The sequence below is a fragment of the Phyllosticta capitalensis genome, assembly GCF_038381095.1.
Source record: "Phyllosticta capitalensis strain CBS 128856 chromosome Unknown BKA78scaffold_2, whole genome shotgun sequence".
Lineage (NCBI taxonomy): Eukaryota > Fungi > Ascomycota > Dothideomycetes > Botryosphaeriales > Phyllostictaceae > Phyllosticta > Phyllosticta capitalensis.
The window spans coordinates 1,971,729-1,998,458 of NW_027117440.1; the positions used below are offsets into that span (position 1 = coordinate 1,971,729).

General features: G+C 54.5%; 12 protein-coding genes across 12 annotated transcripts; 2 read left to right on the forward strand and 10 right to left on the reverse strand.

Annotated features, from left to right (window-relative positions):
* Positions 1–446: 446 nt before the first annotated feature.
* BKA78DRAFT_292654 (uncharacterized protein) lies at positions 447–3,107 on the reverse strand (the record flags this gene model as incomplete). The annotated part of the gene is made up of 3 exons (XM_066886082.1): positions 447–1,550; positions 1,603–2,673; positions 2,730–3,107. 3 exons carry the CDS (start codon positions 3,105–3,107, stop codon positions 447–449), a joined length of 2,553 nt encoding a protein of 850 aa, XP_066747923.1.
* A 752-nt stretch (positions 3,108–3,859) lies between these two features.
* On the reverse strand, positions 3,860–4,639 carry BKA78DRAFT_341107 (uncharacterized protein; the record flags this gene model as incomplete). The annotated part of the gene is made up of 2 exons (XM_066890338.1): positions 4,508–4,639; positions 3,860–4,445 (listed from the first exon to the last, which is right to left on the reverse strand). Exon 2 carries the CDS (start codon positions 4,427–4,429, stop codon positions 3,860–3,862), a length of 570 nt encoding a protein of 189 aa, XP_066747924.1. The 5' UTR covers positions 4,430–4,445; positions 4,508–4,639.
* A 92-nt stretch (positions 4,640–4,731) lies between these two features.
* Positions 4,732–6,092, reverse strand: BKA78DRAFT_377238 (uncharacterized protein; the record flags this gene model as incomplete). Its single annotated transcript, XM_066892865.1, has 3 exons — positions 4,732–5,363; positions 5,454–5,957; positions 6,062–6,092. The coding sequence occupies 3 exons, from the start codon at positions 6,090–6,092 to the stop codon at positions 4,975–4,977; spliced, it is 924 nt and encodes a 307-aa protein (XP_066747925.1). The 3' UTR covers positions 4,732–4,974.
* A 648-nt stretch (positions 6,093–6,740) lies between these two features.
* Positions 6,741–8,383, reverse strand: BKA78DRAFT_80054 (uncharacterized protein). Its single transcript, XM_066893765.1, has one exon. The coding sequence runs from the start codon at positions 8,170–8,172 to the stop codon at positions 6,850–6,852; it is 1,323 nt and encodes a 440-aa protein (XP_066747926.1). The 5' UTR covers positions 8,173–8,383; the 3' UTR covers positions 6,741–6,849.
* On the reverse strand, positions 8,258–9,222 carry BKA78DRAFT_349998 (uncharacterized protein; the record flags this gene model as incomplete). The annotated part of the gene is made up of 4 exons (XM_066890903.1): positions 8,258–8,390; positions 8,443–8,693; positions 8,742–8,944; positions 9,006–9,222. The coding sequence occupies 4 exons, from the start codon at positions 9,220–9,222 to the stop codon at positions 8,258–8,260; spliced, it is 804 nt and encodes a 267-aa protein (XP_066747927.1).
* Positions 9,223–9,352: 130 nt separating this feature from the next.
* Positions 9,353–10,590, reverse strand: BKA78DRAFT_80035 (uncharacterized protein). Its single transcript, XM_066893764.1, has 4 exons — positions 10,483–10,590; positions 9,822–10,327; positions 9,599–9,751; positions 9,353–9,466 (listed from the first exon to the last, which is right to left on the reverse strand). Exons 1-3 carry the CDS (start codon positions 10,516–10,518, stop codon positions 9,727–9,729), a joined length of 567 nt encoding a protein of 188 aa, XP_066747928.1. The 5' UTR covers positions 10,519–10,590; the 3' UTR covers positions 9,353–9,466; positions 9,599–9,726.
* Positions 10,591–10,745: 155 nt separating this feature from the next.
* Positions 10,746–14,567, reverse strand: BKA78DRAFT_306242 (uncharacterized protein). The gene has a single exon (XM_066887760.1). It carries the CDS (start codon positions 14,559–14,561, stop codon positions 10,878–10,880), a length of 3,684 nt encoding a protein of 1,227 aa, XP_066747929.1. The 5' UTR covers positions 14,562–14,567; the 3' UTR covers positions 10,746–10,877.
* A 2,305-nt stretch (positions 14,568–16,872) lies between these two features.
* BKA78DRAFT_246517 (uncharacterized protein) lies at positions 16,873–17,784 on the reverse strand (the record flags this gene model as incomplete). Its single annotated transcript, XM_066884226.1, has 1 exon — positions 16,873–17,784. One exon carries the CDS (start codon positions 17,782–17,784, stop codon positions 16,873–16,875), a length of 912 nt encoding a protein of 303 aa, XP_066747930.1.
* A 91-nt stretch (positions 17,785–17,875) lies between these two features.
* On the reverse strand, positions 17,876–18,847 carry BKA78DRAFT_80061 (uncharacterized protein). Its single transcript, XM_066893766.1, has one exon. It carries the CDS (start codon positions 18,790–18,792, stop codon positions 17,968–17,970), a length of 825 nt encoding a protein of 274 aa, XP_066747931.1. The 5' UTR covers positions 18,793–18,847; the 3' UTR covers positions 17,876–17,967.
* A 905-nt stretch (positions 18,848–19,752) lies between these two features.
* BKA78DRAFT_306247 (cobalamin-independent synthase) lies at positions 19,753–22,698 on the forward strand. The gene is made up of 3 exons (XM_066887761.1): positions 19,753–20,097; positions 20,149–20,250; positions 20,303–22,698. Exons 1-3 carry the CDS (start codon positions 19,867–19,869, stop codon positions 22,265–22,267), a joined length of 2,298 nt encoding a protein of 765 aa, XP_066747932.1. The 5' UTR covers positions 19,753–19,866; the 3' UTR covers positions 22,268–22,698.
* Positions 22,699–23,764: 1,066 nt separating this feature from the next.
* BKA78DRAFT_329965 (endoglucanase-like protein precursor) lies at positions 23,765–25,103 on the forward strand (the record flags this gene model as incomplete). Its single annotated transcript, XM_066889722.1, has 3 exons — positions 23,765–23,849; positions 24,108–24,606; positions 24,665–25,103. The coding sequence occupies 3 exons, from the start codon at positions 23,765–23,767 to the stop codon at positions 25,101–25,103; spliced, it is 1,023 nt and encodes a 340-aa protein (XP_066747933.1).
* Positions 25,104–25,170: 67 nt separating this feature from the next.
* Positions 25,171–25,933, reverse strand: BKA78DRAFT_80089 (uncharacterized protein). Its single transcript, XM_066893767.1, has one exon. The coding sequence runs from the start codon at positions 25,697–25,699 to the stop codon at positions 25,238–25,240; it is 462 nt and encodes a 153-aa protein (XP_066747934.1). The 5' UTR covers positions 25,700–25,933; the 3' UTR covers positions 25,171–25,237.
* Positions 25,934–26,730: the final 797 nt, after the last annotated feature.

The following is a 26,730-nucleotide window of genomic DNA, read 5'->3' on the forward strand; positions in this document are numbered from 1 at the left end:
ACTGTACTCTCGTTGTATCCGTAGTAGTCCCTTCCCGAACGCCAGAAGCAGGATGCGGGCCGAACCGCATGCCTGCTTAGCCGAGTGCCATGAAGTCAAGTTTGGTCTGCTTGAATTTTCTCCTAATCAGTCCTTGCGAACCACTTGACTTGTCATGGCATGTGATGTTCTACTTCCTCCCTGTTGCACCTAACCACATTTTCGACTAGCACACTGTCTGCTGCTCCTCGTTTGCCTCTCAGAGCCGTCGACGCCGTCAGGCATAGTTTCCGCGCCCCACGACTTGAACCATGGGAATTGAAAGAGCTTGGAAAGATGCGAAGCGGCAACTCTCAGCACAGGCTCGCAACGCGCGCGTTGCTCGAAATCGGACCCGCAACTTGTCGACTTGAAGAGCCAGAGAGTCTGTCGATTTTCTGTCTGATACACAGCCGAACTCATTCATTTCAACGACTGATTCGGCCATCGTCTTGCCTTCCAAGTGCAAGCTTGAAACGGTCCACGCGTGAAATCCGGTCGCGCACTAACGTGGAGGCGCGAATAACAGTCTCTCGCCTGAAAGTCCGGTTCCAATTGTTGTATGAGCAAAGCAACACACGCTGCATGCCACCCTGCTGGCCGCATATTATGAAACTCGTCGGCGGTCTCTTTGCTCGAAACGGTGTCGCCTTCATGGTAAAGGTGTCGATGAGTGTGAAAAGCCGCATACCATATTTGTCCGGGCTGTTGTGTCCTACTACATGACCCGTTGTGTGCTCAGCAGAAGCATTCCACTTCGGGCGTCCGAGGCTGTCAAAGTCGACGCTGCTCCCGTTTGTATCCCACTTGAGTCGGTTGTTGTTTAACCCAAACAGATAACTCTCTGCAACGCCCAAGTCAAGGCGCCCCTCGACCCCTATGAGCCTTGCTTCAGTACACCGGATCTTGAGTCCATAAATGTGCAAGAGGGTTGCCGGGCCTGCGACGGTAGTTATGAGAAAAATGCTTAGCTTGATGCAGCCCAAGGCAAAGAAGATGGAAATGCCTATGAAAAGCTGTAGAGGAAGCCCATTCAGATTCGGAAGGTCGCGGAAAGGGTTTCCCTTTAGCTCGCTGTCCAGCGTCCCGTACACGAACGTGCTGAAAGAGGTAAAGATAAGTCCGAAAAAGAGCCAGAAGGGCGCGGAGAGTAGAGAGGTAAAGATAAGTCCGAAAAAGAGCCAGAAGGGCGCGGAGAGTAGAGTCGACGCAGCGAATGCCAGCGCCGACGTCGGTTGTATGAAGAAAGCCGGAGGCTTCATCTCGTCCCACTCGATTGTTGCCCCATACGCTCCTTCTAGGCTGACCGTCTCATTTCCAAGTATCTCCCCAATCTGCACGGTAGGCTCGATATCCCAGAGCCTGGCCCCCCAAACATCTCGAATATGGAACCACGCCGCGTCTTGCTGCGGATGAAACATGCACAGCATGCGCTCAAGCAGTCTGTCGCTGTCGTTCGCAAGGGAAAGACGTGCAAATGCATTGAAGCCCGAATCGTTCTTGTTGACTTTTGGTCGACGACGAAGCAACCCCTGATTGAGTTTTAGCAAGGATGGCCAAAAGCAGTCCTAAGGGCCCACTTACCATCAGAGCGTAGGCCATGTCGCCCTCGTTTCTCTGGTCCGTCTGCCTGCTCTGAAAGCACTCGAGCCCAATACTTAACAACTCAAGCTGGGTCAGGTGGAGCGAAGACTCGTAGTGGTCGATGAGCTGCCGCACCAACTTTGCGTCTTTCCAGGCACGAGGCGCAAAGTTGCGCTTTGCCAGCACTTCAGGGCGCTCATCACCACCGACAGTGTAAATACTAACCTTAGGCTCAGGCATCAAGAGAATCTCCGGCAAAGTCCACAGTCGTGTTCCCCATTCATGGAGCCAAGTTTCCCGCGCTTGGGGCGTCACGGGTGTATCTTTGGCATCAATCGAGGGACCGAGCATGATGATCATCGAGTGGCATGCGCGGACAATGTCGCAAATGCGCCACACGTCATCAATCTCGCCATCGGGACCGCTGCTCTGCAAGCACTCGAAATCCAGCCAGAACGCCGCAACACCGGCCTTGCGCGCAGCTCGAACGCCATAACTTTGAAGCATCCTCCTGTCCTGTGGAGCAATTTGCCGATAATGCTGACGTGTTTCTTCCGTGATATTCCAGCCGCTGAGTTCATTCTCTTCAGTAACAAAGAATTGCTTGCGAGTGTACGACACGAAGACGAAATCAGTGTTGGCACCCGGTCCCTTTTCATCTATCCATTCAGTGACGAGACGGGTCTCGAAAGCAGGAGTTCCCCGATCTTCATCTTCCTCTGAGCTTAAGAAGCAAAGATAGCGGGGTCCCAAGTGGCGGGCTGGAAGGTCGTCGAAGTCGGTATCAATGTCATCTAGAAGATTCAAGCTGGTGTGCTGAGGCAGTGTGGAAGACCTGGCTTGAAAGCTCCCATGAAATTCGGCATCGCCTTCGGGATGCCCATAGTCGACAAGAAGCAAATCGTGCTCCTCTCCAACGCCCACATCTTCTTGACGCCATTCATGAATATCGGGCGAATCCTGGAAACCAATTGGGTTGTAATTTCCCATATACTTCTTTGATTCGCTCTGTTTGTCTCTCCGTTGAGGCATGAACATAAGGGACTGTCTTACTTTTGGCTTGGTAAATATCTGCGGTGTCGTCTTAGTTCGAAAGTCTCACAAAAGTAAGTACACCAAAAACTTACGACGTAGAAAATAATGGCCGCACAGGACGGAATCCACCTGCGGAACAACGACCCTTTGGAATCTGTCCTCTGCCTCCTCCTTGCATCAGGGTTGAGCGATGGATACGTCCAGTAGAGAACTTGGAGATACGCGGGTGTTTGGTTTTTCGGCCTGCCTATTCGAATCCAGGTGACAGGCTCATCTGTTCGCAGGTCCTCAAAACTTTGCACAGATAACCTGCTTAGTCTTCCGTCACACGGCCGCAAGTACCATTCGTCGTGGTCGTTGACGGGAATCCTCTGCCGGCTGCCATGGCCGTCAAGGTCGTGTTCGGTTGTCCCAGAGGCCTCAAATTGATCTGAAGCTTGGCTTTCGAGAAGCGGTGCTGTGGATTCCATGGATTTCCTTTGTCAAAGTAGGCATCAAAGTAGGCAAGGCGCTGGTATGTTATACTGCTCAATTCCTGGCCCCCAAGTTACCCAGACTTTAGGCAGCCTTTGTGAAATCTGGAATGGGCATTCCTGATCAAATGAATACCATTGGTTGTCGTCGTACGTGGTAGCACATAAATGGGCTTGCAGCCCTGACACTTTTGACAAATCGCTCAGCGTGATCAGTCGTGTCAAGATCCATGTTACACGCGTTCATGAAAAAGGCTGTGTTTTGCGCAAGGTTGTTTCCCACAACATGAAGTATGGCACCAATGCAGCTGCACCAAATCAGACTGAAATGCTATAATGAGTCCACATCTGGTGGCATAGAGATTTCTCGCAAGGGAAGTAAGAGACGGGCACAGGCAAAACCGGAGCAGCTGGTTACGAGGGTAGAACACCAAATTCAGTCAAGAAGTGTCACAATCCGGACGCTTCAAGGCAAAGCGAGGATGATGTCACAAGATAGGCAACAGAACTGGGAGACTCAATCATGGACATCTGGATTTGGGCACATTGTTGAGCTTTTGTCTGACCGCAAGCCCCTGTACCTAATACACATATTCTCCAATGCTTTCATCTGGAATGATCCAGCTGATAAAATGAAAGAGTGCGGGTGCAAACTGTGACTTCCGGCCACGCTCTCCAAAAGGACCAAAGAAAGTGAACCCCTGAACGCCCAACATCACCTTAACGACCGTGCCTGAGGAACCCGGCTCTCAAACCGTCAAGATGAGGACGTACAGAATTACCGCCAGGACCAAAACCAGAGCCTCTCCCACGAAATAGGTGATTTTGTCCGCATTACAGCCATCCCAGCCAGCGAGGTCAGCGCGTGGCTCCAAGCCCTCCACCAGCACCAAAACAACGACACTGAAAATAAAGAGGACAACCAGCCCGCCTGTACTCAGATCTGGTGCCATGGCCAACAACACAAAGAGGGCGAAGATGAACCATCCGAAGGTGATGCACGTGCAGAACGCCCGATTGTCCTCCGCGTTGGTTGAGTTGCTTGGTTGTGTTCTGGTTTGGCCGCCCGTGACTTGCTGGCCTGGAGCAAAGCTCGAATTTGGAGTCTGTGATTGTGATTCGCAGTAGGTAGGTAACTCTCTGGATGAGCTGAGCTGGCCTCGTGTGTGAACCGGAGGTGGAAGAGCGGGCAAGGCAGCCTGGTCCTGGAGTTCTGCAGTGGAGACATCATGGTCCTGGCATTGTGCGGCGGAGGTATCAAGACTCTGGAGCTCTACGGAGGAGGCATCATGGCCTTGGCGTTCGTAGTTGCGGGTCATGTTGAGAGTTGCTTATCTGCCTGGGTGTGAGCTTAGGGAGCTTTCATGTGCCCATCAGGCTGTGTTGGTTAATCGTACCTTTTTGATGCGAGCGTGAAACTGATGTAAGCGAATTGGAATGACGTTGTAGCTTTAGTATTAATGACGCTGTCAGAGCTAAGAAGACTGATGTTGCGATTGTGATGAAGTTGGCTGGTGATGACAAGAGACAATGCGGACAACAGGTAGACCACTTGAACGTCAAGGCGACTGCCTTACCCATCGAGCACTGCAGGCGCGGCTTCGTAACAACAACTGAAAGTCCCCATGAGTGAAGTTGGCTGAATGCCACTGCCCTTGAATCCTTCGTGTCGTTGCCGCAAAAGGAAGCCACCAACTGCAGTTTTGGGACAGACAAGGAGTGACTAGTGTATGCTCATCGCTTCCCTTGAACGACGAGGAGAAGAGTGTTTGAATGTAAGATGAAGCATGTCATGCTGTTCAGGTGATCCCTATCACATGGAAGCGATACGTACAAGAAAGCTTCGGCTTCACCACTTCCCCATTCAATTCTTCCCACTCTTCTGCGACCCATACCCCATCACCTTCGCCATCAGATCATCGCAAAGCGGCACCTGGTCTCTCCAATACCATTTGTCACCGCTGCACTCAATCGCCTGGCCAAACATCTCTCCCACCTTGACCTCATTGCCCGCGGAATCCGAGACCACTCTCTCCGCATCCGTGCCCGCGTTTGCAAGCCGGAGTACGGCGTCGACAACGCACGGGACGGGCGTCCACATGTTGAAGTTGCTAGCCATATCGAACTTTCCGGATTCGGCCCACTCCTCCATGAGAGATGTCGGGACCATGCCCGGGCACACCGCGTTGACGCGGATATTGTGCGAGGCATACAGGTCTGGCGCGAGGGAGCGGGCGAGACCAAGCGCGCCGTCTGAGTTCGGGTAGTGTCAGTGAGCTCAGGGATAGTGTCCAACCGTCCAACTCAGGGGCAAGAGCAGAGCAAAACAGAAACACAACTCACGCTTCGCAGCCGCATAAATGGGAACCGAGGGGCTTGCATAATGGCCAGCAGCACTGCTAATAATCACCAGACTGCCGCCATCTGCGTTCCCTTCTTCCAGCTCTCCTTCCGCCTTTTCCCTCGTCATGTAATGCGCCGCAAGAAACGACGTAAACATGACACTCTTCAAATCGATATCCAACACCTTCAATGCATGATCAGGAAACGAAGGCGGACCATCGTCCTCAGTCTTCTGCGTTGCAGTCTCCACGAAGAACTTGACGCGCTCAACGATGCCGGCATTGGCAAAGACAAAGTCGAGTCGTTTCTCGGCAGCGTATGCGGCAGCGAAGGCGGCGGCGAGCGCGTCGTAGTTCGTTACATCTGCACAGTGGAAAGTCGCGTGCGGCAGACTGGCCGCAGCTGCGGCGCCGGCAGAGGGATTGGCGTCAACAATGTGTATGTGCCAGGGGGGCGATGTGCTCGTGGACAGGGATTTGGCGACAGCGAGACCAATACCATTGGCTGTCGTAATAAATTAGCAATTCATTCGCTTACTTGAAGGCCAAGGAGATCGGTGTTAATGCTGTGCGAAGAACATCGTCAGGGAGGAATGAGCGAAAACGAACCTGCGCCAGTAATCAGTGCTACTTTGGGCATTTTGAAAATCTAAGGTTTGCTTCGGCAAGATCTTTGGAAGGATTAGGGTGCCAGAAGGAGATCAGTGACGTGCAGCTTCTATCGGAACGGTATTTAAATATCTCGCCAGCATGCTGGTCGCGTTTCTGATCAGCGCGCTCGAAAGCAGGAAGTGATGTCGGGCACATGAGTGAAGAGAAGCCAAGACGACTGTAGTGGGGCCGTATCGAAAGATGGACTACATGAAGGAAACGTCGTGCTACGATGTAGTCTCAGTCCAGCTTTGCTGCAGCGCAAGAGGCGCAAGTGGAGGAGGCGATCCAATCAAAAGCGAAGAGCTGCGCGGAGGGCTGTGTGGAGAAGAAGCAAGACTGGGGCACTTCGGACTTCAGCCGAGCGAGCTACTCCACTACCTCCGCTCCAAGAAAGACAGATTAAAGCAAGTTGAGCGAGCGGGTTGACCCTCGGTTGGCTGCAGTGTTGTTCGATTGACCGAGCTTTCAGATTCAGCCTGATGTAGGCAGTGACGAGACCAACAACTCTATACCGAAACCACCGCATCCATTATCGAAAATTCAATGTCCAAGTGCGAGTTTCGAGCAATGTAAATCTTGAACAAATGAGACCATCTGATAACTCCTCGCTCACCGGTTGACAACATCAAAAGCTCCTGTCAGCAATTCAAGTAGAAGTCAAGCCAGCGAGCCACATGTGTACAAGGCAGCAAGTACTTGAAAACAACCCTGACATGTACAAGCAACAAAAAGCAAGTAGTCGATCATCTCCGCACAGTTCTGCGCCGACCCATTGAAGAGAACAGGCCCCGCGACTCCATCTGCGGGTGGCTTGGCGCATGATCGACATTCCGGTCAAAGATCTGATTCTGGTAGAAAGAAGGTGTAGCGGCGGCGTTGCGCGAGCTCTGTATGATGTGCAAAGCCTCGTGGTCTGCGGAAGGTGGCACGATCCGCGGATTGTGTGATGGCCGCAGCTGGGATCGCGAGGCGGGCTGAAATGTTGACGTCTTATTTGTTGCCGCCCCAGACCCGTTTTGAAAGTAGGAAGACGACAGACGTTGCTGTGGAGGCTCTGGTCGCTTGAACAAGCCTGCCTCGCTTGGACGGACTGCGCCAAGCTGCATGCTGTAGTTATCGTAACTGCCATTGCGAGGATTCACCTGTTGGGCATGAAGCAGCTCATTCGAAGTCCCTCTAGGGTCTTGTATGAAAGAGAGGCCGTTTAGAGTGCGAGGTTTGTCCCATCCTTGTTGCGCAGGCGTCATCCGTAGGTTTTGCATGTTCTTGCTGACCGATCCCATCCGCGCGTTTGCAGATAGCCCTGGCATGGCTGACTCATGGTGACCTCGTTTGAAAAATGGGCTGGAGCCGCTTTTAGAAAGGCGAACGGTGCCAGGGGCTTGAATTTTCCTCGGCAAAGGCGTAACGGGGCCAGGCGGAGCTTCTCGAGTTACAGGGGGGCGTCGACTGTAGAGTTCTTGCTGCGGCTTCCTGTTTTGGTGCGCAAACTCCTGACCTCGAGTCTGAGGTCGATCGAGTCGCTGAAGGTTTGGTGTGACCTGCTCGTAGTATTGTCGTAAATTATGCCTCACAGGGATGCCATTTTGGTGGCCATGACTTGCTCCAACATCTGTTTCGAAGGTGTGTTTTTGAACTGCAATGCGCGGGGTTTCGGGAATGAGTGAATTGACCCCCCTTTGAGGCATTGGGTTTGATTTTAGAGGCCGACGGCCAATTTGCGGGGAAAGCCTCGAGTTCTCAACGTGAGCCTGACGGGGCGACTCATGCGGAATGGCTCCGGTCATCATGTACTCTTCCTCCGCAGCTCTCTGACGGCCAGCATTGGCTTCCAGCAGGTTTGACTCTGCGGCTTCGCGATCATCGTAATTCCACATGCGGTTTTCATGCCTTCTTGCTTGGGATTTATGGCGGGCAGGGATGACAGCATCTACCTGCTCTCGGTCTCTGACCAGATTTCTGCGGGGCAGCTTGGACTCATCAACTCTAAACAATGCTTTCGGTGGAGCCATGCTGGTTGTATGATGACCGTCCGTTTGATTCGTCGTTGGGATGTCCCTGAACATTGGAGAGCGCTTTCTCTTTCTATTCGACCCTGTGGAGGAGAAATCTGCGTAAAGATCAGCACGAGCATCTTGGTTCAAAGATTTTTTAGTGACCTTGTGCTACAGCTGAGTCCTTCGCCGCATCATCCATCTCGGGAGGTTGATCTATCAAGGAATAATCGTGCTTAGGAACGGCGTAGCCAAGCCGTTCCAATTGGTCCCGGAGCAAATTGATTTCACTGCACTCATCAGTAAGATGTAACCATATTAAACACCGTATTGTACACTCACTCCATGGCTTTGGGCCAATGAGTCAGGTAATGTGTGACCTGCGACATCTTGGCCGCCAACTTAACACCTAGGGCCGCATCCTTCTCCATGCCTGCCATGCGTAGCTTCAGGTCGTTGTTCTGCGCAACCAATGAATCGTATTCCGCCCGAGCATGCTTCGCAGCAGCGGCGGCCTTCCGCCTCGCTTCTTCCACCTTGAGGAATTTTGCGCGCACAGCGATGCTGTAGCGGACGAGGGATTGGTATTGAAACTGCCTTTGTGAGCAAAGAAGCTTCTCCGCCTGCGAAATGTTCCATACATTCAGCGCCTCCATCTTCGGGTCCTGGCCATCGAACTGCACGGGCGGTGCCTGGAAGAGAAACTCGGGGATGGCCTCGTCATAGGAGCCTTTCTCCCAGCCTCGGACAGCATACAGCTTTCTCGGTCTGTCATCCTTGCTCTTCGTGGTGCAAACAGGGCACGGTGCTTGGGGATGTTCGCCTTTTGGGTGGAATGGTGCACCTTTGTCGCTTTCGTCAGCAATGACTACAACATGCTAAGAGATGATGGGGACTGAACTTACCGCCGCCTTCGAGGTGGGTGCCGCAAGTAAGATGCATGCACGATGTGAGCCACAGGCTGGTGACGCGCCGGTCAGAGCCTTCTGAGCGGCCATCTTGAAAGTCGGTGGCAGAGTCGTCGTTCTGGTAGAGGTCGGAGATGCTCGCTTGACAAATGTCACACGTGAAAATGACATCGAGCGCATTCTGATCCCCAGGCGATTCTTGATGCGATCCCATGGTAAGCCGGGTGAGTGGTGTTACAGAGCAAAGGTGAGAGTTGAGAAGGGAAGTTGCGCCACCACTCTGGACCCTGAAGCCGGCTCAGGCTGCTACCTGCGCATCCACACCACTGCGTCTTGGATTGAGTCATTGGTCACCCTCCAGACGAAGACGGATTGAATTGGGTGAAGAAAGACGTTGTAGGGCGAAACGGCATGTCTTGGATTACATGCGCCCAGCCGTACGACTTGAGACTTGATTTCTGCGCCTACATCAGCACGAACATCGCCTCAGTCGACCCCAAGGCTCTTTTCTCTTTAGGAACACCACGTTTCTTGAATATGGCAGCTGGACTCAGACATGCCACCTTCAGTGACTATGTGTACAAACATACATGGGTACAGACCACGGATGCAAAAACTGAATTCATGCTTTGATCTAATCGCTCGCAATAGAAGGCTTCTCAGCCAAAGGTCTGCCCTGTCGCAATGCCCTGAGGCAATCTCGCCCTACGCCCCGCATTCAAGCAAACATACGGCAGGGGTATCTATGAGCATTGTCAGCCAATCTCCAATGTCGCATCGTCGACCCCATTCAGCAACTCATTTGATACTCACTTTCCCTCGTAGCTCTGCTCTTCCAGCAAGTCATACTTCTTCTCCTGGCCCGCTGCCGCTGCCGTCGGATACATGCCAGGGGGCATGGGAGGCAAGCCATTGGCACCCAAAACAGCCGCCGAGGCCGTCTTGTCCTTCTGCAAGAAAGCAGCAAGGCCCTTCTCGCCCTCTTCCTTGACAGCCACGAGCTGATTCTTGCCAGCCTCGCCAATCAGCTCCACCTTCTCCTGCTGCTTGCTGCCAACGGTCAACAGGCCCACGACATCGGCCTGCTTGACGGCGCTGAGGCGCGGGTACCGGCGGCGCACGTCGCGCTTCCAGTACGGGTTCTCGGCAATGTCGCCGGCGGGCAGCGTGACGGGGTCGTCGTAGGCATTGGGGTCGTTGGCGGCGGGCGGCGGGTTGCGGAATTGCGGGTTCAAAGGCACGCCAGAGCTGCGGTTGGGGTCCGTGGCAAAGATGCGGTTGATGATGCGCCAGATGCCCGTGGGTTGGACGGTGTATTTCTGTTTGGTTTCACAGGCGTTGGGTCAGTCGTCGGTGGTGCTGCGGAGGAGCGGCGAATCGTGGGGGAGCGTGTGGAGGATCATCCAAATGGCCGAAACGACGCAAGTGAAGCTGTAGATTGGGGAAATGTTGTGTGGAGGAGACGGCGGCGTACTTTGAATTTGTTAACGGCACGCGATGGCGTCGACATGGTTGCAATCTGAGTTTGGGTCGGATTGCTTGATGACCGTGATGTCGACAATAGTGGTGTGGTGTGGAGGTCGACGCTTGGACGCGGCCCCAGATCCGGCGAGCGAGAGCGACCCACAACGCCAAACCAATCCATACACGCGAGCGCCGATTGGCTGAATGCTCAACACCAACATTGGAATCACCTTGCAGTCAACTCACATCTTGAAATTCTTTGAAATGCAAAATCTTATCCATTGCTTTCTTTACAAATGTACAGAAAGCCTGACACACCAACGAATTCTACGCTACCAAAAACAATAACAGCCATGCTATGCCAATTATCCCCCTCTATCAACCTCGCTCCATTACCCATCCAACCTAGTCCAACACTTTCATCATTTCCCAAGTCGATCTCTTCAGGCTCTTCATGCTGCTGACTTGGCTGCCGCTCTTGAAGTGTCCTCCACATGCGCCAGCCTCGCCACCAGACAGAGTCCTCCACCTGGAAGCACTGGCAGGATGCGCATTCTCGCGACCCATGACGACGCTGTCGATGACGCCCGCGCTCGAGATCCGAAGCCCGGCATGATGGTGACGGCCGTCGTTGGCAATGTTGCCTGAGATGCTGTTGGCATAGACGTCTTCCGCGCTGCCAAACTGCGGGAGACCAACGCAAGACTCGTACATTTGAGAGAAGAGGCGCGCGTCGCGACGCCATTCGTCCGAGGTTCGTGGAGGTGGCGATGTAGGCCGGTTGGCGTATTCAGATGAGCCTTGCATGTGGCCTTTCAGGTCGATGGCATCGTTTGGATCGAAGTCCGAGTTGAGGAGGTGGGAGCTCTCTGCTTCATGTTGGGCTATAGTGTTGAACTCCTCACTGGGGTCGGCGAAGCGTGTCCAGAGCCGTGCGTTGCTCTGCCACTCGGATGATCGCTCTGCCTTGCGGTCGACTCGGGGTGCTTGATGGACTTTTTGCTCGACAAGACTTTCTTCCGACGTCATGAGTGGACTCATGTTGTCCGAGTTGCACAGCTTGCTCCAAAGTCTGGCATCCGCCTTCCAGCTTGCTTCAGAAGAGCCCGTGTACCTGTCCCTCCTGGACGGCTTGCTCGATGCCTCTGGCAGCTCGAAATCGACCTTGGAGTCAGGTTTCTTGTCGGAAGCATCCAGAAAAGAGTCCTGTGCGCCGTCCCCCATCGCCTTGTCTCCGGTCTCATGTTCGTCTTGGAGCCGCTGCTTTCCTTTATCCCGACTCTGAGAACTGATGCCCTCTTTCGCATCTGACTTCACCCCCATGTCTTGCTCACGCTCATCATCGGCCCCATCGCCTCCCCTGGACTCTCGGCCCATTTCGGCACTCTCCTTCGGCGGCGGCTCAAGCACAATCGAAACCGGACTCCAAACCGGCGGCAAGATCTCCAGCTCTGGGTGCTCCAAGATGCCGCCTTCAGCAATGCTGCTGCGATGACCGTGGCCATGACGACGGAACTCTTCGCTCTGGCTGCGGAACAAACCAATGTAGTGCTTCAAGAAGCTGCGTCCAAAAGTCATGCTCTTGCTTTTGGGGAGGCCTCCACGCGACTTGTTCTTCCCACGTCGTTTGAAGCTAGCCGCGCCCAAAATGCCACCACCGTTACTCTTAGGGGAGCGGGACGTCTTCTTGTTGCAGGCACCGGTATCTCCACCGTCGTCTGACTCCGCTATCTCGGTAAGCTGGATTTCGTACGCAAAGTCTCTGGTGCGAACTTCGTCAGCAAGACCGGCGCTGTTGTTTCGTGTGTCGCGCGTGTGCGAAGGATAGCGGCTCCAAGCACCCAGGTCGCCCAAGTTCATTGCGGAGACTTCGGCATCATTCCAGGTCTTTGTCCGCGAGATGGACGCTGTCTCCTCAGTTTCAGCAGCGGGTGATATGCAAGGCGAGATTGACGCCGACTCGGGGACATGTCCATGCTTCAACTCGTCACCCAAAAGCCCACTTGTCTCCTTTGTGCCGCTGCTAGGAGGTTGCAAAGACACCCTCGAAGTTCTGAATCCAGGGTCCAAGGGATCCAGCAGAAAGGTTTCTGAACGACCAGCTTTTGCTCCAGTCTTCGAACTCTCTCCTCTTTCTCCAAAGCCAGCAAACCCCTTCCAAGCATCCGATGTCGGCTCGGCACTCCTGGGCCTCTTATGGCCATCTTCGTTCTCGCCAATGGCCTTGGCTCTCAGAGCGGAGCCACTTCCACTGCGCTCGCGGAATAAGCTCTGTGCCTTGGCTTTGCCGCCCTTCTCCGGGCTTAGGAAAAGTGCACTCTTTTCCTCGCGATGCGCTTGCAACGCTTTCTCCCACACAGCCGCTTGGTTGGCCGAGCCAGATACCGGAATCAGAGAGTCACGGAATGCCAGCGCGCGAGACAGACGTCCGGGCTTGCGCTCTTCCAGAGGGACCGGATTCATATCACGAGCAACCGAGTCACGTTGATGGTGATGTTGGTGGTGATGATGATGATGACGGTGCTCATCCTCGTCGTCGTAGTCGTCGCGTTGATCCCCTCGATCGTGACGTTCGACCCCGTGTCGCAAAGCCTGTGTACCAGCGGAGCCACGGCGATCGGTAGGTCCATCGACAGCAAACTCTTTGCTGTCCGTGATATCAGACTCTTCAAAACTGTTTTCATTTTGCGCAAGAGGGGCTTTCTCTGCGTCCTCCTTGGAGTCGTGAGCCACAATGTTGGCCAGCGAGGCGCGGCGAAGATTCGACATGGTCTTGCTGCGGAAGATATTGAAGCCACTCAATTTAGCACCAACAGACCTGCGGCGCGACTCGTGGTGCTCCAATGATGGCTTGAGTGCGTTTTGCAGACCAAGTAGATTCATGGCGGAGCGATTCTTTTTGACGCTTTTGGACTGGAGAGGTGTCCTTTCCCCTTCTGGAGGCGACTGAGGACATTGTATCATGATAGCAGTTGGTGACGAAGTGGCTTCCGGGGACGGGTTCTGTAACTCAACCGCGGTCGTGTCTGGAGTCTCGTAAATGCTGACCTCGCTGGGACTTGCGCTCCTCCTTTCCGGCTTCTGCTCCTTCTCGTCGACATCGACGACATCGTTCGGCTGACCAGCGGCTTTTTGTCCTGCACCAACGCTGTCGAATGGGCCAGGTGTTGGAGGATAGGCACCGGGCATGCCACTGTTGTCTGCAATCACCCCTTCAACAACTGTTTGCTCGTCTTTCCCTTCATCTGGGCTCTCATCCAAGTCTTTGGGCATTTCGAACACCTCGTACCCACTCTTTTTCATACCGACGCCACTTCCGCTCTGGCTGCCAGTACCAGAACCACTCTCAGCAACACCACTAAAAACGCTGGGTTGCGGTGTTCCACTGCCTGTCAAGCTGCCACACAGGCTTGGGCTGTTTGCTCTCGTCGAGTAAACGCTGCTTGGTTCGTACGCCTTGCCTGAGGCACTTGTTGCCCCCGGACCGCCATTGGCACCGAAGCCAACACCCGAGCCTGTGGCACCTCCATAGCGGCTGGAATAGACAGAAGATCCAGCATACCGACTGACATTGCCTCCGCTTGCTTGGCGGCTGTGCATAGCTGTCGTGTTAGTCTGTGTAGGCACATTGCTGAGGACGTGTCCCCAGGCCGGCGGGACTCTGGAGCTATGGAAGCCCGTTTGAGCGCTCGCATTGGTAGACGAAGATGTCGAGGTACGGCGGTCACCGCGAATACGCGAGGGAGGAATGGGTGGCGGAGGCGGCATATGTGCCACTTCTCTCAGATCTGGGAACATGGGAGTGCCGAGCCCAATATCGAGATGGACCTGAGAACTATGGCCGTCGTGGTTCGGATTTGGTTGCTGATGATTGTCTTCCGACATCGCGAAAGGCTTCGGGATCTGCAGGTTGGTGGCACTGCTAGCGTTGTGGTGAGCCAGGCGCCGGAAAGGATACGCATTGCCTTCGCGGTCTCTTTTCCCGTTGTTCCCCTCGGTGTGAGAATTCTTCATCGTGCCGTTGACAAACTTGTCACTTGCTGGACCAGTCTTCTCGCTGCCATCTTTGACTGACCTATGTTGGTCCATGCTGCTCAACGACGAGTCGCTCCGGAGATGCTGGCTGATGCGCATATGGTGCAAGTGGACGCTTGCAGCGTCACCATCGCGCGGCACGGTTTTTGGTGGTTGCAACAAGGAAAGTTGCGTCTTTCCATGGCCAGTGACAGGCTGAGTTGGGTAGGTGATAGGGCCGGAGGCATGGTAATGACCAGAGCCCGCGTCGATTTGGGCAGAGGAGGGAAAGCTGCCAATGCGAGAAGATGCAGATGAGCTGGAGACTTTTTGGGAGTTTTCCTTGCGGAAAATGTCTCCAGGAAACCTGGAACCAGTAGCGGAAGAGGTCGGTGTCTCTGTATACAAATCAGTAACAAGATTTGAGTAGTTTTACTTTCCCCTGGTTCATTGGGAAAAGGGTCTTGTCGAATAGAGGGATGTCAACATACCAGATTCATTCCAAGCATTTTCAATCTCGGCGGCCATGCTTTGGCGCACCACTGGCGCAATGGACTCTTTTGCTATGTGAGTCTTCATTGCCTGCAAAAATGCAGTATCAGGACGTGCATCAGCACTCAAATCCGCCGACGGACGAGAGTCATCCGACAAACTGAGTCTGACACCGCTGAGGCGATCACGCAGGTCCGAGAATGTGAGAGACCGGGGAAGGGCGAGCTCAAAGGGGTTGATTCTGAGGAACAGGCTGTTGTTAGCAGACTGTCAAGGGCATTTTGGACACGGATGGTCATGGACCAAGAAGACGTACCTGAATTTCGACTCTCCTTTTCCAGGAGACTCTTCAATCAGCGCTTTGATCTCAACACTGGTCCTCTCCCGCTCCAAGAGGCTCTCCTCTTCCTCCCTTTGCGCCTCTTCTTGCGTGATTGCCCGGGTCAACCTCTCGACAACGCTGTCCCTGATCTCCGGCAAGCTCGTCGCGTCACTGTCGTAGTGGTAGTTCAACGCCGTTGGACTCACACTGTCCCCTTTGCCGTCTTTTGACCGGCGATCATTGTGGTTTGCTTGGTGACTAGCGCCGACGGCATCCAAGTTTGGCTCTACCGAAATCTCGACAGATGTTTCGACAAGAACATGAAGCTCCGTACCAGCACCGTCGGCACCAGCCATAGCTGGCCCGCTGCCACTGCCGCTCGAGCTGCACTCCTTCTTCAGCTTAGCCCGCTTCTTCTTGTGTTTGTCAATTTCCTCTTGATCGGTCTCATCGCCAGCCTTCTTCAGCATGAGCAAGTTCATACTGCTGCGGCTCAAGTCTCGCGTCAACCGCTTCACTTTGCCCCAGGTTTTGCCTCTCTCCTTGCTCCTGCCAGTACGCGTTGCTTCGTCTCCGGAGATGGCGTCGTCGTCTGTTTCATTGCTCTTGGACGTTGGACCGTCGGCATCTCCAGCCTCTGCGCCACGCATGTGGTGTCGAAGGAAAAGCATGCTGGTGGCCCGGCCGGCTGTTCGCTTCTGCTTCTTTGGAGTGCGCTCAACATGCGAAGGGTCTGTTGTCAGAAGGGCCTCGGCGACATTTGTGGGAACTGACTCGAGCTCCATGCTACTCTCAGCATTGGCGAATATCTCTGCAATTGCGTCGGTCTCGTGAGCAGGCAGCGATGAACCCAAACATGGAGATTCCTCATTGTCGTGGGCCTCTGTTGGTTGTGTTTTCTGCGAAGTCGGCTGCTGGGCTTGAGATAACGGTGCTTTCGGCCATGGAGAGGTTGGATCCGCTACTTGTTGGCGGCCATTGGATGTAGTAGGCCGGGGAGTTTCCGACTCGCTGTTGGTGGACCGCTGATCGTCTGCAGTACAGCACAGAGCCTCTGCGGCTGTAGAAGCCGGAGCCGGGGGAGGGGACATGGGAGGTGAAGTGCAAGATGAAAGTTGGGAAGAGGAATGAAAGATTAGAACGACGTGTCCGAGGTTTCTTCAAAGGGGGTGTACGATCATAGACCGAACGAAGCCAATTTCAAACCAGAAATGATGGATCCAACTCCAACGATAACAGGAGCGCCGGGGCGCGTTCGAATCGACTTGAGTCCGGGACGGGACTCTGGTGTTGATGCTGAGATGTCAACAAAGATGTCGTGGTTTGGCTTCGCAGAGAGAGGGGACAAATCACGCCATTCCCTTCCTGGTCGTTGGCAGGTGAGCTCCACGAGGACCATGAGGTGGTAGTGGTTGCCATGCGCATATTCTGCTCAAAACATGGTCGGACGGGCAGCAGCTTCCATTTGCGGAAGTTTGGACTTGCCATCACACTGAACAGTCTGAAAGGCTTTTGCTCAGTGAACCCATGCAATTCGTACTTACGTATTTGACACGTCTGTAAAGTCGATTACTAGGTTTTGGGGTTTTGACCGTACAATCCCATTTCCTTCACCCATGCTGCAACCCCTGGCGTGCACAGCTTTTGTAGTTCATACCAGTCCTGCCCCTGGGCCGCCTTCCGTATTCTCGTTGAGCTTACACCGATGCCTTCCTGCCCAATGAGCCGGTCGACTTGACCTGCCCAATTTCGCTTGAAACCTTCCTCTTCAAGACTTCCTTGTACAAGTCCATCAATGTAGTTGATCTGCTGATCCGCGGTGCCGTAAGTAGCGGAGCTTGCGTCATTCGGATCTGAAGGACGTATCGTTACGAGAAATTTGTGGCCACCTTCAAAGTAGGGCGACAGCGCAGACAGTGGTGGCTGGTGATCGGGATAATATTTTGACGCAAGGAGACGCGTGACAGTATCGAAACCGATTAAATGTACATGGATAGGTTTACTAGGATACGGATTGGGCTGTGCAGTAGAAATTGCGGCAGTCTTGTCCGTGTAGTACGGGGCCTTTGTGAGCCCGATGTCGATGGAGATGTCTTCTCGGGGCGAAGGAGACTGGTTGGCTGTCCTTTGGATGGCAGATTGCAAATCTTCGGCAAAGAGCGTCATCATTGCAAGTCTATGTTCGAAGCTGGCTGGGCTGGGTGCTTTGTCGGCGTTATGAGTACTGAATAGAAGCAGCAGGTAGCAGGGTTGGGTGGTCTTCGAATCGTGCCGATTGAGCGCGGAGGTTGCGAGGGACATGTGCGCGACAGATGGCGGATTGAAAGACGAATCGAGAATATAGAGCGTCTTGGGAGGCTGTACAGAGCCGGTGGGACGGACGCTGTGGACGATGCGAAAGGTCGAAGGCGACGAGGTGAAGTCGCGCAAAGCCGATGCTAGCTTGGGGAGCAGGGCGCGCACCGGCGCGACGCGAGAAGACATGTCTTTGATTGAAGCCGCTCTGTAGATACAATGTGCAGCAATCGAAAACTTCCTGTGATTACAGTGTGGAACGGAAGGATGGCCCCACGCATCAAAGTTGAAGGCGGGACAACGGCGGTGGGGTGACACGGTGACTACGTTCTGCGCTCGGACCAGGCGGTGAGTCGGTGGTCCAACCTAGCGTCACGGGACAGGCGCTGGTGGAGGCGGAGGAGGATACATATCGCTGCGCAATGAAGGGTCGACTGCTGCGTCTCCAATGATGACGGCACTATGAGGGTTCAGCTGGCGCAGACCATCGCGGAGCTGGGCCTCCAAGTCCATCGAGTGCATGGGTGCGGCATGCTGCGGCGTCGGATCCCACGGATGGTGGTCCAGCTGATGGGCCGTTGGGTCGCCCTCCAGAAACTTGGCCTGGTGGTGATGATGCGGGGCCATTGGCTGGAGCGACTGCGGCATGGTCGATTCCATTAATGGATGCTGCTCGGCCTGGGGATGCTGATGCTGGCCTGGATGCTGTTGATGCTGATGCGGGTGCGGATGCTGGTCCTGGTGCTGGTGCGAGTGCTCATCGACAACAGGCTGGGGCTGAGGCGGCGGAGGAGCATGAGACGGCTGTTGATGTTGCTGGTGGAGGTGATTGTTGCTACCATCGACGGGCGAATGTTGCGATGGCTGGTCAACATCGGACGCGTGGTCTACCTGCGGCTGCAGGTCGTTGGGCTTGTTAACGTTGGCATCTTTGCGCGGACGGCCAGTACGCTTGCCATCCTCGATGTACTTGAGCTCGATGCGCTTGGATTTGTTTGGGTCGAAGCCGCGCTTTTTGGCGCGACTGTAAATATGGCGGATGGTGCGGCTGGCCACGCCCGTCTGGTCGAGGATTTCTTTGTCCGTGAAGCCGTTGACCTTGAGGGCTAGGGCGTGGACGCGAGTGGCAATGTCGTGGGGGGCATGACGCTCCTTGGAGTCGGTCGACTCTTTGGGCTCCTTTGGGGCTTTGGGCATATCTATGCGTTGACAATGGACGGGGCTTGATATTGTGTTGTGGTGATGGGTGAGGTGGTTGGAGGTGGTCAATGGCAGAGATTTGGCCACGGCTATGTAAAAGGTTGCCGCGTGTCAATTCTCGCTACTGCGGGCCGCCATACATTCCCAATCAAAACGCCGGCCGCCCCAGCAATGAGATGACCTAGCCGTCACCGCTCTCTTTGGACAACTGCTCCAGCGCAAAAGCATCATGCAAACTGAAGTGCCGATTCTCACTTAAGCTTGGACGGTAAGCTTCTTCTGCGCTGGTGACACCCCTCCCTGTCTCTGGCACAGTTTGCTTGAATGAGCCGCGTACCGGCAGAAGCGCTAGGCATTGGCATGGTAATATATATATTTCGAGGCAGCCTGCGTGCAGCCGGAGTCAATCGGACATTTTTGCTGCTTCGGGGATATTTGAGCTTTAGTCGGCACGTTTCCTTGGGTCGGGCAAGCAGCCATTGAGAATCGTCGCCCGTGGATAGCATAATGTTGATGGCCAGCTTGAATGAATTGCAATTGATGCAACGCCATGTGCATTGGACGTCGGGGGCGCCCGAAGCTGCTCTGCTGCGCTGGACGGACGCGACTGAAGCTCAATGCCGAAGGTTGACTGCCGAGGATCGCCTTGGGCGCGCGGGTTGGCTCCATCAAGGTGACTACCCCAGATTCGAGCGCGGGGCTCTGTTTGGCAGACGTATAAAAGTCTATAATCGTCCTCCGTGCTCTATCCAAAAACTCCCCTTCGTTACGCTCTTCGCCGGCACCATGCACGCCGTTTGTCGCCGACCGTCGGCGGGCGAGCACGCCAGCGACGCATTCGGCGCTAGCGATTGTTCAAGCCCACAGGCCATCTGGCGAGCGGCGGGGCGCCAGAGTATATTTTTCATGCCGCCCACCGCCCCTCTTCCTCTTCTTTCTCTCTCCATTCCTCTTCTCCCTCCACCTCAATTCTCCTCCTCCCACTTTGATAGAGGTCTTCTTCCCCATTGAAGCCTTTATCTTCACCTCTTCATTCTCTTTTTCCAATCTTCACATTACACATCAGCCACCATGGTGCAGTCTGCTGTGCTCGGTTTCCCCCGCATGGGTGAGAACCGTGACCTGAAGAAGGCCAACGAGGCCTACTGGGCCGGCAAGATCTCGCGCGACGACGTCCTTGCTGAGGGCAAGAGGCTGCGTCTCGCCCACTGGAAGATCCAGAAGGATGCCGGCGTCGATGTCATTCCCAGCAACGACTTCGCCTTCTACGACCACGTCCTCGACCACATCCAGATGTTCAACGTAAGCTTTGTCAAGCTCTCGTAAAAGCTTTTTCGCTAACATTCATCTCAGGCTGTCCCCGAGCGTTACTCCAAGCACGGTCTTGCCCCCATTGACGAGTACTTTGCCATGGGCCGTGGCCACCAGAAGGACGGCATTGACGTTCCCAGTTTGGTAAGGACAATATTGGCAAAGCGGGATAAGGACACTATCTGACGGCGAGCAGGAAATGGTCAAGTGGTTTGACTCCAACTACCACTACGTCAAGCCCACCCTCCAGGACAACCAGACCTTCAAGCTGGCTGCCAACCCCAAGCCTGTTGCCGAGTTCCTCGAGGCCAAGGAGGCTGGTATCACGACCCGCCCCGTCATCCTCGGTCCCGTCTCTTTCCTTGCTCTCGGCAAGGCGGACCGTGGTCAGAGCGTTCAGCCCATCTCTCTCCTCGAGAAGCTGCTCCCCGTCTACGTTGAGCTGCTCGAGGCCCTGAAGAAGGCTGGTGCCGAGACTGTCCAGATTGACGAGCCTGTTCTCGTCTTCGACCTTCAGCCTGAGATCAAGGCTGCTTTCAAGCCCGCCTACGAGAAGCTGTCTGGCGCCAACCTCCCCAACCTAGTCTTCACCACCTACTTCGGTGACATTGTCCACAACTTTGACGTTGTTGCCAACGTCAGCCACCTCTACGGTCTGCACGTCGACCTTGTCCGCAACCCCGAGCAGCTCCTCCCCGTCATTGAGAAGCTCGGCTCCAAGCAGATTCTGTCTGCTGGTGTCGTCGATGGCCGCAACATCTGGAAGACCAACTTCAAGAAGGCCATTGAGGTCGTCGAGACTGCCATCCAGAAGCTCGGCAAGGACCGTGTCCTTGTCGCCACCTCTAGCTCCCTTCTCCACACTCCCCACACCCTTGCCAGCGAGAAGAAGCTTCCCGAGGAGGTTCGCGACTGGTTCTCTTTCGCCTCCGAGAAGGCCGTTGAGGTCGCCATCATTGCCAAGGCTGTCACCGAGGGCCCTGCCTCCGTCAGCGCTCAGCTCGAGGCCAACGCCAAGTCGATGCAGGCCCGCGCTTCCTCTGCTCGCACCAACAACCCCCACGTCAAGGACCGCCAGGCCAAGGTCACCCCTGAGATGCACAACCGCAAGTCTGAGTTCCCCTCGCGCTACGCCCAGCAAAAGACCCACCTCAACCTCCCCAAGTTCCCCACCACCACCATTGGTTCCTTCCCCCAGACCAAGGAGATCCGTATCCAGCGCAACAAATTCACCAAGGGCGAGATCACCGCCGCCGAGTACGAGAAGTTCATCGAGAAGGAGATTGACGAGGTCATCAAGATCCAGGAGGAGCTTGACCTCGACGTCCTTGTCCACGGTGAGCCCGAGCGTAACGACATGGTCCAGTACTTTGGTGAGCGCCTCGACGGTTACGTCTTCACCACCCACGCTTGGGTCCAGAGCTACGGTTCCCGCTGCGTCCGTCCTCCCATCATCGTCGGTGACATTTCCCGTCCCGCTCCCATGACCGTCAAGGAGTCCAAGTACGCCGCTGAGCACTCCAAGAAGCCCATGAAGGGTATGCTCACTGGTCCCATCACCTGCCTGAGGTGGTCTTTCCCTCGTGACGACGTCCACCAGTCCGTCCAGGCTCAGCAGCTTGCTCTGGCTCTCCGTGACGAGGTCGTTGACCTTGAGAAGGCCGGCATCTTCGTCATCCAGGTCGACGAGCCCGCTCTCCGTGAGGGTCTGCCCCTCCGCACTGGCAAGGAGCGTGACGCCTACCTCCAGTGGGCCGTCGACTCCTTCAAGCTCTCCACCGCTGGTGTCGAGGACTCTACCCAGATCCACTCCCACTTCTGCTACTCCGAGTTCCAGGACTTCTTCTACGCCATTGCCGCTCTCGATGCCGACGTCCTGTCCATCGAGAACAGCAAGTCTGACGCCAAGCTGCTCAAGGTCTTCGTCGACAAGGCCTACCCCCGCCATATCGGTCCCGGTGTCTACGACATCCACTCCCCTCGTGTTCCCAGCGAGCAGGAGATCAAGGACCGTGTCGAGGAGATGCTTGCCTACCTCAAGCCTGAGCAGCTCTGGATCAACCCTGACTGCGGTCTGAAGACCCGCCAGTGGCCCGAGACCAAGGCTGCGCTGACCAACCTGGTCAACGCCGCCAAGTTCTTCCGCGAGAAGTACGCTTAAGTCAGCTACATCAACATAGCTGCACCAGCTTGATCAACTCCAAGCTGGATTTGTCACGTGTTACGATATCAAAAGTCTTTTCAACAGGCATGATATGAGCCAATGTCGAAGACGGGGAAGACATTCAACATTGGCGTTTTTATGAATTCAACATGGGAGATCTACGAATGTATGGCGTTCCGGGAATCTTAATCAGGAAACGGAAATGGTCTGTGGGGCAAAAACGCAGGGTTCAACATCCCCTGCTGGTTCTGGATGTTGCAAGAACTTTTTTCTTTTACAAGCGTGTGGCTCTGACTTAGACAGGAAAGAGCATAAAGACAGCGCCAATGCCCTTCAACCGGGACATCGGTAGGGTTTGCGGTAGTTGTAGCTGAGATACCACAACAAATCAATAATGGGGCTCGGACTCGTCTGGCTCCCTTTGCAAATTCGTATCCCTTAAGAGCATCTCATCTCGTGAACGCCGTTGCAGTGGCGAACGTTGCAGTGGATGGTAAGTTGACCCTGTCCCGGTATTCCATTCCGACCACACTTTGGCATCACGAGGCAGCGCAATGCGATAGCAACCCAGTATTTTTACCTTATCCATGAAGCTTGTCTCGAGGCTGATCTGAGAGCCTCCTATCGACATCCACCACCAGCAAGTTTGCTACCTGATTGGTCAGATTTACCCGTAATGATGTTTCGACAACGGCCCGTCAGATCAGACCAGCGGCCCTTCTGCCAACAAGCTTTTTGTTTATCTTGGCTCAAATGGACAAGTCCCCGCGTCGCAACACCAGCTTCCACCCAACTAGCTTACAAGTTCCCAGTCGACTGCACCAAGATCGGTTTTACCGTGCGACGCGGCGCCTGCTGGCGCATCCACGCACGTTAAGCGACTTCAACAGCTCACTTGGGTCGTCTTCAAGACTCATGTGTTCTAGTCTCAACAGCTGAAGGAGACCAACTCCCGTGTGATGAGGGTCGTTTCGAGTGTGGTGGCGGGATCATTTCAAAACAACCGCCTGAATTTTGGGGCCAACGGATCCTTGTCTGCGACTGCACCTCCACACTTCGCTAACAATCCGACGTCTCTGCTCCAGGACTTCGATAACAGTTTCTCATTATCGACCAAAGCTATCCGCATCAGTGCTTGAAGAAGCGGCTGTCAGTTGGCATGCTGGATTCAGGATTCATCAATTTGTCAAGGCCGAACATGATCGGAGTGACGAACGACTGCCTGTGCCTACATATGACGTTGACAAACAAGGTAGCAGACCCTTTCTGCCATTGCCGCCATGCCTGTATCCTGGCTGCGGATGTTTCCTTGTACACAGTCCCTGGAAAGAGGTGGCTAAGTGTAGGTGTTTTCATGGTCTAATTTAAAGTCGTCCCCACCTACCTGACTATACAAAAGCTACTGTTGTGGCAATCGTCTCAATCGCATCGGACAATATTCTGTTTTCCGCATACTAGTCACTCTTTTACGTCTGTTTCTACACGCTCTTTACAATGCGTTTCTTCTCTTTGCTTGTTGCACTCAGCGCTGCTGGAACTGCGCTTGCGGCTCCCCAGCAGCGACAACTGCCTCCATGCGGTGGTCCTCCGAAAGGCCAAGGACAAGGTGGTCTTCGAGGACAGGAGCAAAAGCCGCCTCCGCAAAATCAACCTCCTCCTCAAAATCAACCACCTCCACAGAACCAGCCGCCTCCTCAGCAGAAACCACCACCGCAGCAACCGCCTCCTCAGCAGAAGCCACCCCCTCAGCAACCTCCCCCTCCACAGCAAAAGCCACCACCGCAGCAGCCCCCGCAGCAGCAGCCCCCGCCGCCTGGCGCCAAACCGCGCCCTCCAGGCAAGTTGCGCTACTTTGGCGTCAACGAAGCGGGTCCTGAATTCGGCGAGTCGCAGTTCCCGGGTCAGCCTGGGAAAGACTACATCTGGCCGGACGAGCAAAAGATGCAGCAGTTCATTGATCTGGGCATGAATATGCTGCGCATCAACTTCCTCATGGAGCGCCTCATCCCCAAGCTCACCGGCCAGCCCGACGAGGCGTACATGCGCAACCTGACCAACACCATCAACTTTATCACCAAGCAGGGTGTCTACGCTATGATGACGCCGCACAACTATGGCCGCTACTATCAGAACGTCATGAACGATGTGGATGGCTTCAAGACGTGGTGGACGACGGCCGCGACTCCGTTCAAGGACAACCCGCTTGTCGTGTTTGATACCAACAACGAATTCAAGGACATGGACCAGCAGCTCGTCATTAAGCTCAACCAGGCTGCTATTGACGGTATTCGTGCGGCTGGTGCCAAGGATCAGATTATCACCCCTGAAGGCAACTTGTAGGCCTCCATCTTACTCCCCCTTATTTCTTTGCAAATAGCCTAACCATTATCACAGCTACACCGGCGCGTGGACCTGGATCAAGTCCGGCGGCAACAGCGAGACAATGGGCGTCCTCACCGACCCCGCGCACCCGGGCGACACTTCGCGCCTCATCTACCAGATGCACCAGTACAGCGACTCAGACGGCTCCGGCTCCTCGGAAACCTGCGTCAACAACACCGTCATGGCCGACCGTCTGGTCGGTGCCACGGAATGGCTGCGCCAGAACAAGAAGCAGGCCATTATCGGCGAGTACGCCGGCGGCGCGAACCCAACCTGCTTCGACGCCATCATTGGCGGGTTGCGGTATATGGAGAAGAACTCGGATGTCTGGCTGGGCGCGTTGTGGTGGGCGGCGGGCCCCTGGTGGAAGAACCAGAAGTGGTATGACATGGAGCCGCCTGACGGAATCGCGTGGAAGGAGTACATCCCCAAGTTGAAGGAATTCATCTAGGGGCCATGAGCTGCAGGAGGGCATGTGGAGGTGTCTCGGTTGTTGCATTTGTGGGTGGGAGGGGATAGGGGGTTGCATGAGGAGCGTGCATGGAAGCCCGCTGTGCGGCTGTTTGTATTTCTTCTACCTGTACTTTAGCCTATGAACATGGCACACGATTTGTAGCGTGTATTTCTACCTCGGTCTGAGCAACGCTTTTGGGTTATTGTCTTATCTTGCAAAGTCTTCGGGGACCTCTTGCGCGGCTTTTTTGGGTGACGACAAGCAAACACCATCAAACCAACATGATGCCTACCACCATGACAGGCGTTCTGCCCAATCATGCCAGACGACCAACCTCTCCAAGTGAGATATCTGAGAATGCCGCATTCCCTTCTGGCTGACGTGGGGTAGGAAGGAACAGAGCCAGAGTTGGTCTCTCTGGAACTTCGAGAGCTTCTGCAATGCTGTACTGCTTTGATGGGCGAATAGAATGCTGAGGGACCAGGAGCTTCTCTTATACTTCTCAACCCCACGGTCAAGCTGGACGCGTGAGGTCGACACTTGAAAAGCACGTGTAGCCGCCCAATCAAAGCACTGCACATGCGGTCAGTCATTCGTCGTATCTCGCGATCATGAGTCCTGTCGCTCCTATGCGCATGACAGCCTCATGGATTTTCTGGTGAGGACCTGAGGTATAAAGGCGCGCTCACTCAAGACATGGAAAGGATCAAGACCTGCCTGCTTTGGGTCTCTTCGCAAACTGCCCTGAGGGCCATGACACTTCGGCTCCGTGCGTCGACAGACCCGAAGTACTTTGGCCGTTTTGTTTTGCTTTGGAATTTTCATGGGGTTTCCTCCTCGGACTCTCGCAAAATCAGCGCTGACTTTGTTGTGGTAAACTTCATTCACTCATGATGATGGTCTCGAGATCTGTTGCAAGATGTTGTTCGAGCGGCCCCAAAAGCCGAAGAGAAGGCGGTCAACTATTGAACGGTATTATACTCGGACTACGTTTTGAGAGCGGCGAGAAAAGTGAGTGCGTGCTCTCTCGTACCGTGGCTTCTATGTAGGTCAGTGGAAGATGACAGGTTTATCGGCTTCATCGGTCAGGCAACGTGTATATTATCGAATAAATAACCCAATAAACGATTTGATTTTACGCTATGTTTGCGCACAAGAAAGAGTCACAGAGCCCTGGGATGCGATGGACGTGGCGTGTGTGGCGTGTGTGGCGTCTGTTTTCGACAAGCGCGCAGTGAACAAAATTTCTGGTGTAAAAAGAATCGTCGAAACCCCCTGCTTTGGAGTCATTTTCAGACTCTTGGGCTTGGTGCCAGGTTCCAATGGAATGTCGGGGAGGGCGCAGGCACAGCTTCTCAGCGTGATTTCTGTCTAGCAAAGGCGCAGCGGGGAAATTTCCTCGTTGCTTGACGCTGCTGAAGCGAGGAGTGGAGGATGTTGGTGGAAAGTGTCAGCCCGTTTCATGAGATTGCTGCATCAAATCGCAACAAATTCTAGAACAGTTGACAGAAAGAGGAAGGATTCTGAGGCTGGATTCTGAGGCTTGAGGGCAGAACCGTTGGCAGCTGAACTAGACGCCAATTGAGAGGAATAGCCCGGTACTTTTGAGTGAGAGCGCAAGAGG

Bases quoted from the DNA above. Each gene is read 5' to 3' on its own strand.
- BKA78DRAFT_80054 (XM_066893765.1), bottom strand. From the start codon at position 8,172: ATGTTCAGGGACATCCCAACGACGAATCAAACGGACGGTCATCATACA.
- BKA78DRAFT_80035 (XM_066893764.1), bottom strand. From the start codon at position 10,518: ATGTCGACGCCATCGCGTGCCGTTAACAAATTCAAA. The intron at 10,328-10,482 runs GTACGCCGCCGT...GAAACCAAACAG, and splicing joins GTGCCGTTAACAAATTCAAA to AAATACACCGTCCAACCCAC. The intron at 9,752-9,821 runs GTGAGTATCAAA...CAATGCTCATAG, and splicing joins GAGCAGAGCTACGAGGGAAA to ATACCCCTGCCGTATGTTTG.
- BKA78DRAFT_306242 (XM_066887760.1), bottom strand. From the start codon at position 14,561: ATGGACCAACATAGGTCAGTCAAAGATGGCAGCGAGAAGACTGGTCCA.
- BKA78DRAFT_80061 (XM_066893766.1), bottom strand. From the start codon at position 18,792: ATGCCCAAAGCCCCAAAGGAGCCCAAAGAGTCGACCGACTCCAAGGAG.
- BKA78DRAFT_306247 (XM_066887761.1), top strand. From the start codon at position 19,867: ATGGTGCAGTCTGCTGTGCTCGGTTTCCCCCGCATGGGTGAGAACCGT. The intron at 20,098-20,148 runs GTAAGCTTTGTC...CATTCATCTCAG, and splicing joins ACCACATCCAGATGTTCAAC to GCTGTCCCCGAGCGTTACTC. The intron at 20,251-20,302 runs GTAAGGACAATA...GACGGCGAGCAG, and splicing joins GCATTGACGTTCCCAGTTTG to GAAATGGTCAAGTGGTTTGA.
- BKA78DRAFT_80089 (XM_066893767.1), bottom strand. From the start codon at position 25,699: ATGACTGACCGCATGTGCAGTGCTTTGATTGGGCGGCTACACGTGCTT.